At 35.6% G+C, this 16,686-nt stretch overlaps 2 protein-coding genes across 2 annotated transcripts in view; one reads left to right on the top strand and one right to left on the bottom strand.

Annotated features, from left to right (window-relative positions):
• The first annotated feature begins 263 nt into the window (after positions 1–263).
• LOC123661821 (tyrosine-protein kinase receptor torso-like) lies at positions 264–12,571 on the top strand. Its single transcript, XM_045596761.1, has 12 exons — positions 264–299; positions 529–690; positions 3,287–3,425; positions 3,774–3,931; positions 4,751–4,868; positions 5,187–5,326; positions 5,560–5,752; positions 6,662–6,827; positions 7,318–7,740; positions 8,761–8,898; positions 10,057–10,236; positions 12,478–12,571. The coding sequence occupies exons 1-12, from the start codon at positions 264–266 to the stop codon at positions 12,569–12,571; spliced, it is 1,947 nt and encodes a 648-aa protein (XP_045452717.1).
• Positions 12,572–15,607: 3,036 nt separating this feature from the next.
• Positions 15,608–16,686, bottom strand: part of LOC123661760 (dnaJ homolog subfamily C member 13) — a 38,489-nt gene continuing 37,410 nt past the window's right edge. Inside the window, exon 37 of the mRNA XM_045596701.1 lies at positions 15,608–16,445. Within this exon, the coding sequence (XP_045452657.1) occupies positions 16,372–16,445 (74 nt within the window). The 3' untranslated portion in view covers positions 15,608–16,371. The remainder of the gene's footprint in view (positions 16,446–16,686) is intronic.

Below are 16,686 nucleotides of genomic sequence, written 5' to 3'. Positions count from 1 at the left end.
ACATCCGTATATTATCAGACACCATGTCAGTATTAACGGCTAATCTATGAATGCCCTAACACCCGATGCAGGTAGGAAAATAACGACATCACACTGCAATGGATCAAAGGTCACAACAACACACGCGGTAACGATAGGGCCGATGAGCTAACAAGGAGGGGGTCAAGTATAACGGCCATAGGAACCGAACCGATTATACCGTTACCTTCTTGCTGGCTCAAAGGCCAAATTCGATAACGCATGAAACGCAAACACATCACACTATGATCCGAACTTTAGGAGCCAAGTTGGCGCTGCCAGTAATTGATGCCAAATTGGCAAGAATTCTAATAAATCTGAGCAGACGCCAACTGAGACAAATAACTGCGGCACTAACTGGACACGGTCTGTATAACAGACATCTATTTAATATAGGCATTACCGACAGTGACACATGAGTTCACGTTATTTTTGACATAGACTTGTGGAGGCCTATGTCCAGCAGTGGACTGTATAGGCTGTAATGATTACCGACAGTCCCCTGTGCAGAGCTTGCATGGGAACAGAAGAAACGGCTACGCATGTACTTCTCTACTGTCCAGGTGTAGCGGCTTACCGGGCACAACATCTTGGCACCCTGAAGACACTTCCGGAGATCTTCAAGAAGCCAAAAAGACTTCTGAAGTTTCTGGAGGAGCTTGGGTGGCAGAAGTGAAAAGATTATTCCCACACACGCAAAATAGGCGCAAAGTCGTCGAGTTGCGGAAACCAGCCCGTGCTTACCATACCATACTCTAGTCTCATTTCTTATCCTATCTTTGAGAGAAACCCCAAGTATATTCCTTTCCATTGCACATTGAGTGACTTTAAACTTGTGGACCAGTCCCGTTATCAGTGTCCACGTCTCGTCACCGTATGTTGTTGACACAGATAGAACGCATTTCTAGAAGACTTTTGTCTTCAAGCATTGCGGAATCTTTGGAGTGAAGGCTCGACAAAGCCTGCCAAACACCACCCGGCTTAACAGAATTCTCCTATCGGCTTTCTTCTTGAATTTGTTTTTCTAATCAGGCCTATAAAAAATCCGTTCTTAGCGGACACTAACTATAAACAACCTCTCTACCAAATTTCGTTTGTACGCTTAGAAGTTTTCGATATTTGGTGATGAGTGAATGGCCTAACAATTTTATATACATATATAGAAGATGCATCACTCGTGTAGGCATATTATATTAAGAATATTATAAACATAAGGATACATGTACGTATAGGTAGGTATCTAGTATTGTTACTAGTTAAGGACGCTACCACATTTTGAACTCACTCAAGTTTAGCTATTTAAATCGCAACACAATAACATTACGCGTACGCATACATTGATACAGCTATCTGCTCGATTTTGTACCGACGTAACTAATCTTGGTACTTGAAAGTATTAATTTTTAATTTTACTGGTATTAAATAGTAAATTTAGTTGTAAGTTTAAAGTCGAACTTGGTAACTGTTACTAAGTACCTACTATTCACGGAACCTCTCCCCTACTCTGTTTATGACAATGTCTTAAGGCGTCAGGGTAGGTATCAGTGTATTTGAAGTCGGTTTTTTCGTTTCCAGCAAACACAATTATTTTAGAAATAATTTTATATGGTGGTTAAGTATTCTTAAAATTCCCCTTAGGGGTCGGATTTCGTAAAATCAGTTCCTAGCGGATATCTACGACCTATAAGAAGCCTATCTGCCAAATTTCAATTTGTTAGATGTTATAGTTTCGGAGATTTCGTGATGAGTGAATCAACCTACCAGCCCCCGTTTTAACCGCAAAAGGGAGTTGATTTCTAAAGATATATTATTTGGACACCTTTTCGCTATCTATAGAGCATACATTTTAAATTTCAAGTCGCTTACTTCTAAAACATAGGACTTTCATACAAACTTCTAACCCCCGTTTTACTCCCTTAGGGGTCGAGTTTCGTAAAATTCATTCTTAGCGGTAGTTTACGCCCTATAAGGAGCCTACCTGCCAAATTTCAAGTTTGTAGGTGTTATAGTTTCGGAGATTTCGTGATGAGTGACCTTTCGCTTTTATATATGTATAGATAGATAGATAGATAGATAAACAAACAAAAAATGTAGTGTAAAGACAACAGATTGGTACTGCTCGATGAGGCAGAGGTAGCTATATATGTATAATAATGACACGTCCCAGATTATTAAAGAATACATGTCAGAAAAATATATGGCAAAATTATTGATTATTATATATAAACCAGATGCATAGCAAAGACAATCGATTGTGAAGATCTTGAGTTGCAAAGTTATGTATTGCGTGGGAATTTGTAAAGTATCAACTTCGTCCAAGCACAGTATACACAAGGAACTCATTTTTTACGTAATTATTACTTGCGCTGAAGCGATACAGCCGTGCTTCCATGAGCGCGTTTCAGCGCGGAATGACGAACGACGATGGTACACTTGTAAAAAATGTATGAAGAAATTTGAGAGCGTTTCTTATTTTTCTCATAAATGTAAATATTATTTATTTTTATATAAAATATCTAGCGCTACGCATAGAAGACTAAATAAGCAACAATTTCTTAGTGTACTTATTTTTCAAAGTGCAGTGTATTTAGCTATAATGGTTCCTATTCAGATCCGTCTTTTTTTAATTTTTTGCGATTTCTATGATGGTTAAACTGTATTTGTGTGAAAAGTTTGTATGGGGCTATAGAATTTTTATGGTGTCACTCGGAGATGAATATATTATCTTTCATTTGAAACCAAGATATCCTCGCAGGGTGATTCCTAATTAATTAAAATGGTACGTGAAAAACACTGATATTTGTGAAAAAATGTGATAGCGTCCTTAAATATTTAGTTTATTCATCACCTTGTCTTCTAAAGTCTATATCTTAAAGTTAAAATTTATTTAATGTCATTATAATCGATACTTATACTTGTTACTACTTATAATTGTTACAGCTTCAGACTCATGTTTTGAAGTTACAAACAGCTGCAACAAGGCAACGCAAGGAGACATTTTTTATAAAACTATTAAAGTAAGTTTATAATATTATAAATATAAAACAAATAACTAAAAAATGTGTCAATAAAACAATAAACAGTTGTATTTTGTCTCCGGGTATGTTTAATGCTTCGCTTTTATGCATCGCATTCGCTTTTATGCAAATAAGGTTCAGTCAATTCCAATGCAATGAAAAATGCTAGATTTCCGTAAATTTGTTTTAATAATTACTAGTACATTATTATTTTTTTCATCATTCCAAAGTTAGCTAAATGTTTATTGCAGCATTATCAAGAACGTATCGTCAAGATAAATAATTTGGTTTTCGAAGATACTTGTACAATTCAAGTGAGTGGCAAGTATGGAGAAACGAGCCTAACTTACAAAACACCAGAATGTTCTCGTACATATGCGTGTACTCCTTGTAAGTAAAAAGTATGAAAAATCGTTACAAACCTTTTGACTTTGATAAAGCTGTAAGGGAAAACCCTTTAAGTAATACTAGTATCCGAACTCAGGCGGTGATTGATTTCATCTAAAAATAATATTTCATTCCTACACTAAAAAATATATATAAATAAATGGAAGTATAAAAATTATAATTTGTCTTCACATAATAACATTTAGTATTAGGAATTGAAAAAGAATTGTAAATAGTTTGACGTAATTTTTGTAACATAGGAGAGGCTCACAGACGACCCAATAGAAATTAAAGACAAGATTTGTATAAGAATCAAAGCCATATAATTCTAATTACATTACTTCTATTCAGTACCCGATATACCACAAAATGTGACGATACTTCAATACGAGGATTGGAATGATACGTGGAGAGTGCACGTCCGCTGGGCGTCGCCAGCACAAGCGCCCTCTTTATACGAAGTCACTTTGAGAACAAATAAATCTACGCAGGCTATTACGATTCCTGGGGTTTGTGTTTTTTTTTATATTTTGTATATTAACTAAAGAATGAAATCATTTTCTAATGTTTAAGGTATATGTTTGGTATTGTAGCAGCTGTAGTAAGAAAAAAAATGTATGTTACCTATTTAGTATTCCACTAACAAAAATCAATATATCAGTAATCCGTTTTTAAACAATTAACTTGTTTGCTTTTATGTTATATGTTAAAATTTAGATTTTTAAACTCATTTTGTCATCCAATGTTTGGATAAACCTAATAGAGCAAGATGCCAGGGCTCCCGACGTACTACTTATTTTCTAATGTTTTTTTTTTACGTCACTAGGTCGGCAAACAAACGTACGGCTCACCTGATGGTAAGCGATTACCGTAGCTTATAGACGCCTGCAACACCAGAAGCATCGCAAGCGCGTTGCCGACCCAATCCCCAATCCCCTCAGGAGCTCTGGTCACCTTACTCACCAACAGGAACACAATACTGCTTGAAAACAGTATTATTTTGCTGTGATCTTCTGTAAGGTCGAGGTCAGTCGACCCCAGTCGGGCTGCTCCATATTTTGAGCAGGAAATTCCTGCTGTACCCTACCTCAGTTAGCAGTTAGGTCTATTAGCCCTGGGATCATGGGCTATAAATGATTATAGCGGCTGGTATTTTTTATTCTCTCTCGTTCCTTAGTACCACCTTTTTTGTGAATATATCGATTATCGATTTAATTTTTTTTTGTCCGAATCTTGTACACACAAAAATATAATACAAAAAAAAGGATGTGCGTACGTAAGTTCTGGGGAATTTTTTCTTATTTATATAAATCATGTATTGTGCTCAGAATATGACAGAGATGGAGTTCTCGCGCGTCCGCGGCGACGGCGAGTACAACGTGTCTCTTACAGCGCGCTCCGCGAAGGGCCGAGAGGTTCACACGAGTCGAAGAACTATCTTTCCTAGTCAGTAAATATTGTTTCATTTTACAATCATACTCTATTTTAACTGAAGGCAGAATTTTCTTATTGAAATGAAACTTCCTTAGGCGCATGAGCTAAGCTACTTCTTATTACATCAGCTATCTGCCACTCAAAGTTCTGTCAGAATTGGTTCTGCCGTTTCAGAGATTAGACGGAACAAACAGAGAGACAGATAGATAGACAGACAGACTAAAAAATTGTAAAAAAAATATATATTGGTATGTGTACCGTGTATACATCCATATGCATTTAGTAAAAATCGGTTATTTTAATATTACAATTTATTTTTATAAAACTTAGCTCGTCAGGCAGCGTCGATGTCAACGGCGCTGCTGGTGGGCGTGGTGTGGCTGTGCGCGCTGCTGGTGTCCGTCGCGCTGCTCATCGCTGTCGTGTACTGGCGCCGGCGGATGCGAGCCGCCTCTAGCTTTTACTACAGGGTAACTGTTACAGATATTAATTACAAATATTACTACACTAGTTTATTTAGTTGTAGATACATGTAATGACATATTTGAATTAAGAATAAAGAATCATTCCTCTGCCCTAAGGTCGCCTGGAATAGATTGCTTTTCAACGACGTAGCCGCCTTTTGTACAAGTATATACACAAAGCGGCGACATTTTGTAATTTCAAAGATTACTATTTTAATTGTTAATAATATTATATATAGGACCCATTCGAAAAGATACATCAAGAGGGAGACATAGACATGTGTGGGACGGAGGCAGGCACGGAAGACCAGTGGGAGGTGCGGCCCGAGCGCCTGCTGCTGCACGAGGTCATCGGGGAGGGCGCCTTCGGGGTCGTGCGCCGAGGCACGTTCGCGCCCTCAAACAAGGAAGTCGCTGTCAAAATGCTAAAAGGTTAAATATTAAATTAAAAGACGGTTGCTATGTGTGTATACGAGTATAATACGCTTGAGCCTGTAATATCCCACTACTAGGCATAGGCCTCTTTCCCCACGTAGGAGAAGGATCAGAGCTTAATCCACCACGCTGCTCCAATGCGGGTTGGCGGATATATTCCCTACTATGAGTAACGATCCCTATCAGGTGTACATGATAACAACCGGAACCGACGGCTTAACGTGCTCTCCGAGGCACGGTGGGGAGACCCACAAGGACTGCACAAACACCCAGACCACGGCAAACACCTGTATGGCCAATACAAACGTTTGTCATGAGCGGGGATCGAACCCGCAACCGCCAGCGCAACAGGTACAATCCATGGCTGTAACCGTTGCGCCAACACGGCGAGTATAATGCTGTAATCAAATAAATATATTATCATATACCATATTATGCTGCATAATGTAGTACGTAATAAAATTACGCTACTTTAATCGCTTATACAATAACGAATATGTAACTATAATACAATTCACCGCTAAACGAAATAGTTTGTCTTCTGTATCGTCGCGCTGTTTAGAATCGCTTTACTAGAACACGACCAATGACACTGCGTCATTTTTTATTCATAGGACTTCGTATAGAACATAACCCTTCACAAGAAGCACAGCAACAATCAAAATTTGTTACTTCATGGGACAGTCATGGGGTTTGTCGTTATTCACGCAAGAGTTGTTGTAAACAAGATCGACTTCTGTCATGGCATCGTATTGTTTTAAAGCGCTTTACAACAACACAACTAAAAAATTCCCACTCTCGATTTATGGGTATTTTGGTTAATTACGGAAGAGTTCTCGTTAATAATAACAAAATGATAGTCGATGTATTCGTAAAAAAACAATTAGCGAATATCTATGACCGCAGGCTTCCCATCGGCGGACGAGAACCGCTCGTTCCGCGCGGAGATGGAGCTGATGAAGAGCGTGGGCGCGCACCCGCACGTGGTGAGCCTGCTGGGCTGCTGCAGCGGCCGCCGCCCGCTCATCGTGGCCGAGTACTGCGGCCGGGGAGACCTGCTCACCTACCTCCGGTGTGGGCCAGTCCCTTGAACGATATACCAATGTTGCTACACTAAAATGTCGAATAATATTGTAGTCATATTATTATTTTACCTCTAAAGGCCAAATGACTCAAGTTAAGGACATTACATTTGTATATTGTAGTTCAGTTCCCGAAATCATGAAATAAAACATTTAGTGACCTAAGAATGTGACACCAGATGTAACCCTATTTTTTTTTAAAAAACCCAACAACTATAAGTATAATCAACCTTGGACACATCTTTAATTTTAACTATGTCAACTTATTGTTTTCAAATCAAAAATCGTTGTGCTCTCAGTGACAGGCGACTGTGAAAGAGAAAATAAAGGAACTAAAGTAACTACTAAAACTAATTTTAGTACGTTGGGCTGTATTTCATAGGTGCTTAAATTTAGATTGAGCCCCCGAGGTTCATACAAAATTCCTAATAATAATTTTTTCGAGGTTTGGCAAATGAAACATATTGATTTTGCTCACAGATGTTCCTGGGATATGATGATGTCTCGACGAAACATAAATTACTACAACAATAAAGAAGGAATTAATTATCGTAATTATATCTTCAAAAACAAACGTAACGACTCCAAATTTGTATCAAATCGCCTTTACGATCTACAAGGAGCCTTCGACACCGAACTGACTTACCGAGATCTCTTGTCATTTTGTCGTCAAATAGCCATGGGTATGGAGTTTTTGGCTTCCAATCGCGTTGTCCATCGTGACTTAGCGGCAAGAAATGTGCTAGTGACTGCCGATAGGACACTAAAAATAGCAGATTTTGGCCTGTCCAGAGATGTGTATCAGGAAAATCAGTACAAACAGGAGGGTAACGGAAAAATGCCTGTTAAATGGATGGCTCCAGAATCGTTAACTCATCGAATATATACAACGCAAAGTGACGTGTAAGTATTTTTTTATAAAATTATGCATTATTTAAAGTGATTTTACGCGCGTTGAAGTCTTTTGTATGGACGTAATCTAATACCTTTAATATGAGCAATTCTTGTATATATATATAATCTGAATCTCGAAAACGTCTCACGCATTTTCATGAAATTTAGTATGCAGAGGGTTTCGGGGGCAATAAATCGATCAAGCTAGGATTCATTTTTAGAAAATATCGTTTTGTCCATGTTTTCTGGCAAGGAAAACTGCTACAACATTATAAGAATACGAGGCCATTATTTACAAAGTTACAAAACCCCCGGTACAAAACGTCTCCAGATCGACTATATGTTTTCCTTTTTTTCTAATTTGCAATCGTGATTTTTTTATTTAAATAACCAGTTCATATTTTTTATTATTATGTCGGTAAGATCGAAAAATATCATTCATATTTTATCAATATGTAATTCGTATTTAAATATGATTTCCTAAAAACACGGCTTACTAAAAAAAAAATACCGAGCTAAGCTCGGTCACCCAGATAGTTTAAATTAAATGTAACAGCTCATCATGGTACTAGCTAACGATTCCTATAATATTAATATTAATTGCTAAGTTTTCACCATAATAGATTAAACATATTTGGATGAATTCTCTTTGTAAATTATCTCTTTTTACTTATTGTATCACTCCTTTTGTTGCGAAAAAGTTAAACTTGAATGTGCACTTACATTAAGGTAGGGCATAGCATGAGATATCTTGCTCAAAATGTAGAGCAGCCGACTGGAGAAGTATCTCTACCTTATAGAATACCACGGCTAAATAGCACTGCTCTCAAGCAGTGTTGTGTTCCTGTGGTGAGGAATGTGGCCAGAACACCTGGGAAAGGTCGATTGCAGGATCGGCAACGCGTTTGCGATGACTCTAGTATTGCAGGCGTTCAAAAGCTACGTTAACCGATTACGTGAGCCGTACATTTTTTTTTCGACCTAGTAGTATTTAAAAAAAAACTTACATTTGAAACCTCTTGTGTCCAGGTGGTCGTTCGGCGTGGTGATGTGGGAGGTGGTGACGCTGGGCGGCGCGCCGTACGCGGGCGTGGGCGCCGAGCGCCTGCCGCGCCTGCTGCTGGCCGGCTACCGCATGCCGCGCCCGCCCGACTGCACGCCCGCGCTGTCAGTGATCTCGCTCATGTGTACTTATAGAACTAATGTTGATGATATGTTTTTATTTTTGTCCATGGGCTACTAAACCATGAACCTGCTCCAATGCGGGTTGGCGGAAATATTCCCAACTATGAGTATCGATCGCTATCAGGTGTACTTGATAACAGCCGGGGCCGACAGCTTGACGTGCCCTCCGAAGCACGATGGGGAGACCCACAAGGACTGCACAAACACCCAGACGACGGCAAGCATCTGTATGGCCACTACACATGCTTTTCATGTGCGGAGATCGAACCCACAACCGCCAGCGCCGTGACCGTTGCGCCAACGCGTATTTAATGTAAGTGGTCAAAGTGTAGTTTAAGTTACTAATATTAAATTAAATTTAGAAACTATCTTTCTTACTTTGGTTGCTTGTTTTCTTAATTTTAAATATTTTAGCGTACAGAAACAAAATGCGCATACGATTTAATCGGATTAAAATTCTTTCATTTTAGTTGCTATTTAATTTGGAATATAATATCATGTACGAAATTGTGCGAATCATGGGAAAACAAATCTTTTTAACTGTATTTTGACTGTATTTTATTATGTGTGTTACCTCTTAACTTTTTATTTGGGTGAATTGATTTTGACTATTCTTTTTTTATCAAGAGAGCTTTATAGCTATTTTTAATAAACAGGGTCTTATACACAGGTTATGAAACTAAGCCCAATTTAAATGGGTAGAGATTAGTATGATAATGTCATAATTTTTCATATGCCGTAGCTTATAGACGCTTGCAACACCAGAAGCATCGCAAACGCGTTGCCGACCCTATCTCCAATTCCCTCAGGAGCTCTCGTCACCTTAATCACCAACTGGAACACAACATTGCTTGAAAGCAGTATTATTTAAATATTTAGCTGTGGTTTGTACTACCCCAGTCGGGCTGCTATGGAGCAGGGCAAAACAGGAAATTTCCTGTTTTGCCCGATACCGCAGTTGCTGTGTTTTTGCTAATAAAGTGTTTTTAATTGACTATTTTTCGATTACCTACATTTATTATGATTTTCTCTCATTTTATTACCTGTCGATGTAATTGAGGTTTGCTTTTTTTGTTTGATAACAAACTCAATTATTAAATATAGAAATCAAACTTAAGTAGATCGTCTGTCACCCACTAGGTACGAATTAATGCTGTCCTGCTGGAAGGAGGGCCCGCGCTCCCGGCCCACGTTCGGCGAGCTGCACGCGGCGCTGGACGAGCTGCTGTGCGCGTGCGCCGACCACTACCTGTCGCTGGCGCTGCCCGCCGACCCGCCCGCCGCGCCGCGCGAGCGCCGCTACATGCGCATGCTGCTCAGGTATTTGTTACTGACTCTGACTAGGCTTTTTATACCAATATGAGAGCAAACAAGCGTACAGTCCGCATATGATGGTAAGTGGGTAACCGTAGCTAATGAATACTATACATCGCTTCACATGGAATTAATAAAATTAAATGTTCTATTAAATAAATCCAATTATAATAATTAATTAAAATAATAAAACTCTCAAAGTCCACACGTATATTGACGCTTGCTAATCGTATCGGTACAGTAAATACTGGTATACTGTTGTACTTGTATCCCGCTACAGTCAAAAGCGCCGTAAGGGGATATCTATTAATTACGTGAGCTCAGAATACCCTATATTATTTGGAGTTTTCATTTGGCCCGCTAAAATAAATCTCATGGCTGTTAAAGTTATTTAATTCAAAATAATTAAAAAAGAGTGAGATTGAGTTAATATTAATTAATTTATTTTAAATTTTTAGCGTCAGTCTCACACGTAGGGTCCAAGTAAATCTCACTAAATCTCACCTAAAGGGCGGGGCGGGGGATTATACAAAAAAAAAAAACTGAAACGAACGAACGAAAAATAGCTCACGTAATTAATAGATGCCCGTTATGGATCAACGACTCAGCGTCACTACCCCGCTTCACTGTTGCGCAAAAATTCATATATTTTATTGTTTTTGACACATAAAGCAGCCTGAAGCTTGCAACATACCTGTTTGTATTTTGACGTCATAGATAAAGTAAAAAATATAGATAACGCACCTAGAACAGAAAAGTGAAGCCACTTTTTTAAAGATGTGTGAGTGAGTGAAGTGTTGACACTTTTTAAAAAAAGTCCCTAAAATTTTTATTAAACAATTAATTTAATATAGGTAAAATGGGTTTGTGGAAATAAAAACCTGTTTATAGTTTTAAATATATTTACTCCTTTTTTCGATTCAAATTGTTACATAAATCTATTGTAGCCGTGTTTTGATTTATTTAATTATATAAATCTGTGTCAATGAAAACTTGCGTTTTTAAGTAATTGATGATTTCTCTGAGGGGCAAGTTCCTGCTTTAAAGACGTCTAACTCTATGCTGTAATGAATTGATTTTATTTTTCCATTTTTTTTTAAATTAAGTTCCTGTTTTTTTATCTTTTCTCTTAGTTTATGTTTTCTAGGTGTATCAAAGATTGAATATTGGTTAACGACTGATTTAGACTCATCCGGTAGGTCCTCGAACAAAAAATATAACATTAAAATACGTAGTAGTAAGTAGCAGTATGTACTTGATGGTACTCTGCGAAGTCCACGTTTTGTACCGTACATGTCAGCTTTATCAAAATGGTTTGAACAAACAAACTAGATGAGGATGGCTGTCGTTGTAGTTCATTTCGGCTCAGTCGTAAAGCAGCTACCCATTCATCTCCTATTAAAATATTCGTTGGAAACCTAAAACCACGATATTTAGTAGTAAAATATGAGTAGTTAATTCACAAATTTAAACAGAAACAAACGAGTTAAAAATTCATATTTAACTTGACTTCAATTTAGGAAAAACATAAAAATCACACAATAAAAAAAAAAACAATAATGTTGTCCACTTTCTACTTAATTATTTTTCTATGATTGCCTACAATTTACTTACCCGCATTTTGGGCTAATGTAAATAAAAATTACTGGTAACACTCCCTCGGTACGTCATTTCGGGACATCGAAATTATAAGTTCCGAACAACCTCAATATTATTTTGGAATAACAAGAAATATAAAGTTTTGTATGTACTTACGTGTGAAACGATATTTCTTCAGACTTTTTATTCACTTTGGTATTATTTTTGTACCATTTAATTACATAAGAACGGCATTTTGAAGGCAAAGTTACTGTACGAGGCCCTGTGAGATACTGACGAAAATGAGCGTAGTTTGATGCATATGTGTGCGTGAGCGCGTGTGTTTACTTGAAGGAGCCGAGTTTTGTGGCTTCAGTAACAACAAAGGCCGCGCATTATCTACTTTTTTTTTTACTTGATCTATGTTTGACGTAAAACTTCTTTACGTACGCTTGAGTTTTGGAGTAAGATGGTGAATGCGTGACGAGTGTTACGGAAAAGGTGAACAGACGAAGCGAATGAAAGTTGAGAGGGGGATATAAATTAGATGACGCTAAGGAAGTTTTATTTCAGTCGTGTGGTCTAAAGCACACTCGTTTTTTTTTTCTTAAATGACTAACTACCTCCTCTCCCTACCTCTCTGAACGATACATATAACAGTTTATCCAGAAGCATGAGGAAGCGTGGCAAGAGCTACGAGCGGCCGCTAGCCGCCTCGACCAACCACTACACTGACCAGCCCGCCGCCGCGCCGCGCTGCTGACCACCTACCTCCGACCACTTGTAAATTATCTATGCCACAACATAAAAAGGAATCCAAATCTGGGAATCTATATAAAAGACGAAAGTGGTATTTTGATTGTTTGGACAATAGAAATAGAATATATTTACAAATTTGTGAGAATCGTTTGGTAAAATAGTTTTCGTATAGAACGCCTATGTAGCGAGAAGAATCTTTAAAATTACGCTATGAAATGATGACAATATACAAGGCTTTCTAGAAATTTTATTTTGTTAGACCTATATCAGAAATAGTTAATAAAACGACGTTACCGCGAAGACTACAATTGTATTGGAGCGAAATATTTACAAAAATATTTAGGCTTGTATTAAATATATTAATCCCTAGCTTAACTGCCTCATAATGTTATAGCTTTTTTTAACTGTACTAACGTAGACTAAACAACCGTCGTCTGAATATAAACCAAGCACTGAAATGTACAAATTAAAGTGCATATAGTACTTGTACCATAATTTGTAAATAGTAGTATATATGTATATTAAGAGATGAAGATTAAGTTAGAATCTAATATTAAATGATAATTAATAAAATTATACGAATTATGCAAATTTGCAATTGTTGTAATTTCCTATGATCTCTAGTATTATTATTGTACATTTGAATTTAGTTTATTAATATTTTATATTTCGTAAATAATAAATTTATACTATAAAATGAGTATTTTATTTCATATATAAACACTTAAACCGATTACAAAATAGAAAAGTATTAGGTAATTAACTTTTAGTACTATTTCAAATTTTCGATTAATATTTCTTAGCAATAGACTGATATTTATGTTTTAGCAACAAACACACTTAAAAAAAAACTTATGTTTTGTAGGAGTAAAAAGGTACAAAATAAAATAGACAGTTAATATGAATTCAATATATTACTTTACATTACACAGTATAGCTTAATGCTAAATATAAAAATATTAAACATATAGATTCGCCTCATCTTATGTTGCCATCAGTCGATCCGATCATTGCATCTGTGCCAGCTTGTGTATCTGTATTATACTAGTGTAGTAAAAATTGACGCGTCAACAATAAAAGTATGAATTAAAAAAAAGATTATATAAATATTTTATATTTAAATACACATAATTTAATACATATATTATTACACATAACCGTTAGCACTAGCCAAATATAATTAATTTAAATTAAGAACTATAAAAATTATTTATAAAGCTGAATACACACAACGGCAACGACAATACAATTATTTTTAATAACATAATCAGGACGTACTCGACAGATGAGCAAATTATAATAATAATAAATAATAATAAATACTCTTTATTGTACACCACAAAGAAACATTACAACAAAAGTGATACATGAAAAGAAAGATGTACAAAGGCGGTCTTATCGCTAAGAGCGACTTCTTCCAGACAACCTTTAGGCAGGACATAGCGAAGAAATGAGAAGCGGTAGGGAAGTGTACAAACAGTTGATAAAGAATTGGCATATAGTTAGCAAGCAGTATGATGTTGACAGAAGTAAAAATAAACATTAAAAATCGTTTGTTATGTTTACACAATTCTTAATGCCACTTTTATATATATCCGACGTTTTATCTATACATTAAACGTAGGGCGGTAGATATTAACGCAATAACATCCATCTTTTTCGTTTTTATTTTTACTCCCTTGTAATTGTAATAATTTTATCTATATTATTAAATAAAGTAACTTAACCTATCTAATACTCTTTTTAGAGACTCATTTATATTTTATAAATAGAAAAAAAAAAACGGATTTTTAAATAAAACAAAGTAGTACTAGTCTCTCTTGAAGAAATTTTTTGTGTGTGTGTCACATCGACCGCCCTAATCAAACAAACTTTCCTTAGCATATGCTTCATAGGAGAGAGCATGTAAACGTAGCTTATATATAATTTCTTACACTATGATATGACTAACGTTAATGTTTAACTTTAATACAGTAATATCACACTAAGATTCGTACGCTGTATCGAATTCTTATACAGTACAATATACAGGGCACAAGCGAGACGCATTACATCAAACCACACATACTAAGTACATTTGATTTGTTATCTATATAAAAAAAAACAAAATGTAAAAAAATGTAGTCAATTCCTAGTTAGGTCACTTTCTCCTATATAAAATTAAATAATTAAATTTGATTATGAATTAATAAATATTTGAAAAAAAAATCTGTATCAACATTAATAGGAAGAATTTTAACAAATAAAGGATTTGAAAAACAAAATAGAAGTAATGGTAAGTAGTAAGTAAGACTTATCTTGTGTTTGAACACTGCTATTATTTGACTGATTTGTACGTAAGTTAGAAATGGCATACAGTGTATGTGATTCAATTTACTGTCTCTCGCTTGTATCAAAGTACATGCGGAACGTTCCGGCAACATCGCTTGACTTACACTTATTTAAGTTACAATATATCTATTATTTCTCTCGTTATTTACGTCACAATAAATGAGGCGCGAATGTATGAGTCACACAATTGTATGAAATAATATCTAATAATATAAAATTTATATTTCAACTTAAACGTAAACATATCCAGAATTCTGGCAAGACCTAATAAGGCTTATAAGGAAGAAAAAAAATGTACAAAATACGAGACATATTTGTAAAACACAAATGTTTTTTTTTCTAATAATTAATAATTTCAAAATAGTTAGGGTAACAAAGTTAAATATAAACAATAGTGTGTTGTTATTATTAATATAAGGACGAAGCCTAAGAATTTTCTGTTACCCTCAATGCTTATGGCGTATACGATATCATAGTTTCATTTCTTAAACCACGCAGCAAATTTACATATAAAAAAATCTTTTGTTATTGAAAAGCAGGAATGAATAAATCTATCTAAAACTTGCAATATGAAAGAGATCATTTAATTACATAAGAGCAAGGAATATGTAAACAATATTTTTTTACATCTATACATTTTATTGTGATTGCAAAATAAGTACATTGCAACAAACGCAATTCTCATATTGTGATAATAGAAATAAATTTATTTATTCATTAATTTTTATTTTTTTCTCAAAACAATTTACTATATGATTAAAACAGTGATCTGTACATATATAATTAGCAGATACGATTCCTAAATACAGAAATTTAAGCTAATTTAGTAGTTACCCTTTTATATATTATTAATTTAGAATATAATATTTATTAGTGCGATTTGGCAGTTTTTTTTTTTATTATTGTTATATTTGCCAAATAGGAATTATTCTAATTGATTGTATGTTCTTTCTTTCATATGAATTACTACTTACTTTTTATACTAAAATATATATAAATTTATTATAATTTTTGGTGTGAATAAAAATGTAATGAAACAAAAATTATTTCAAAATAGTTCTATAGTCCGTAAAAATTGTATATAAGAAGTACATAAAGACTGAGGTACAAATACACGTCAAAATAGTAGTAAATTTATGCAAATGCCGAATTTTCAAAAGAAAAACATTTTCAGCTAATATCATTTTTTAATTTACCTGAAAATCTAAGCTTTTATTTAAAATTAATATTAGAATCTAATGATTTAATATTTAAAGCATTCTTTAATACTTTTTTAACGTGCACTTGCACTCGGAACTCAGTTTTCGATGAACAAATTATCTTCAGCTAACTATATTTTAGTTTAACTGGTTTTGGCAACCATTTTAAGCCCAAAAATTTCGAATATACGGTCTAGTAACGTTAGCAGATGCAATTACGACAGAGTAGCTCGATTGTCGGTTGTGAAAGGACGCAAGTGGAGGGCGGACGCAGTCATTCGAGCGGGGGCGGCTGCGTAGGCGGCACGGAGGGCGGCGCCGACAGGTAGCCCGCCGTCTGCGGGGCCGCTGTGGTGGACAACTATTTAGCACAACATGCGCAACTACACAGGTCAGGCCCGCTTTTAGAACATAGCCGTAGGTGACAATACAGATCAGCACCATTCAATTCATCAATTATTAATATCAAGTGGCACGTTTTTCAAAAGTAGTTTAGGTTTAAAAAATTTATTTCTCATAAAAACTTAACGTTCACTTATAATGAGATACAATCAATATACTATAGGATGTAACAATTTTTACCTCTGGA

This window comes from Melitaea cinxia, chromosome 17, assembly GCF_905220565.1.
Source record: "Melitaea cinxia chromosome 17, ilMelCinx1.1, whole genome shotgun sequence".
Taxonomy (NCBI): Eukaryota; Metazoa; Arthropoda; class Insecta; order Lepidoptera; family Nymphalidae; genus Melitaea; species Melitaea cinxia.
Note: the sequence above shows the minus strand (reverse complement) of the source record. Positions and strands in the feature narration are given on the sequence as shown.

Coding starts and splice junctions, on each gene's coding strand:
- LOC123661821 (XM_045596761.1), top strand. CDS start 264: ATGATCCGAACTTTAGGAGCCAAGTTGGCGCTGCCA. Junction 3,932..4,750: donor AGGCTATTACGATTCCTGGG/GTTTGTGTTTTT, acceptor TATTGTGCTCAG/AATATGACAGAGATGGAGTT. Junction 6,828..7,317: donor GACCTGCTCACCTACCTCCG/GTGTGGGCCAGT, acceptor TTTTGCTCACAG/ATGTTCCTGGGATATGATGA.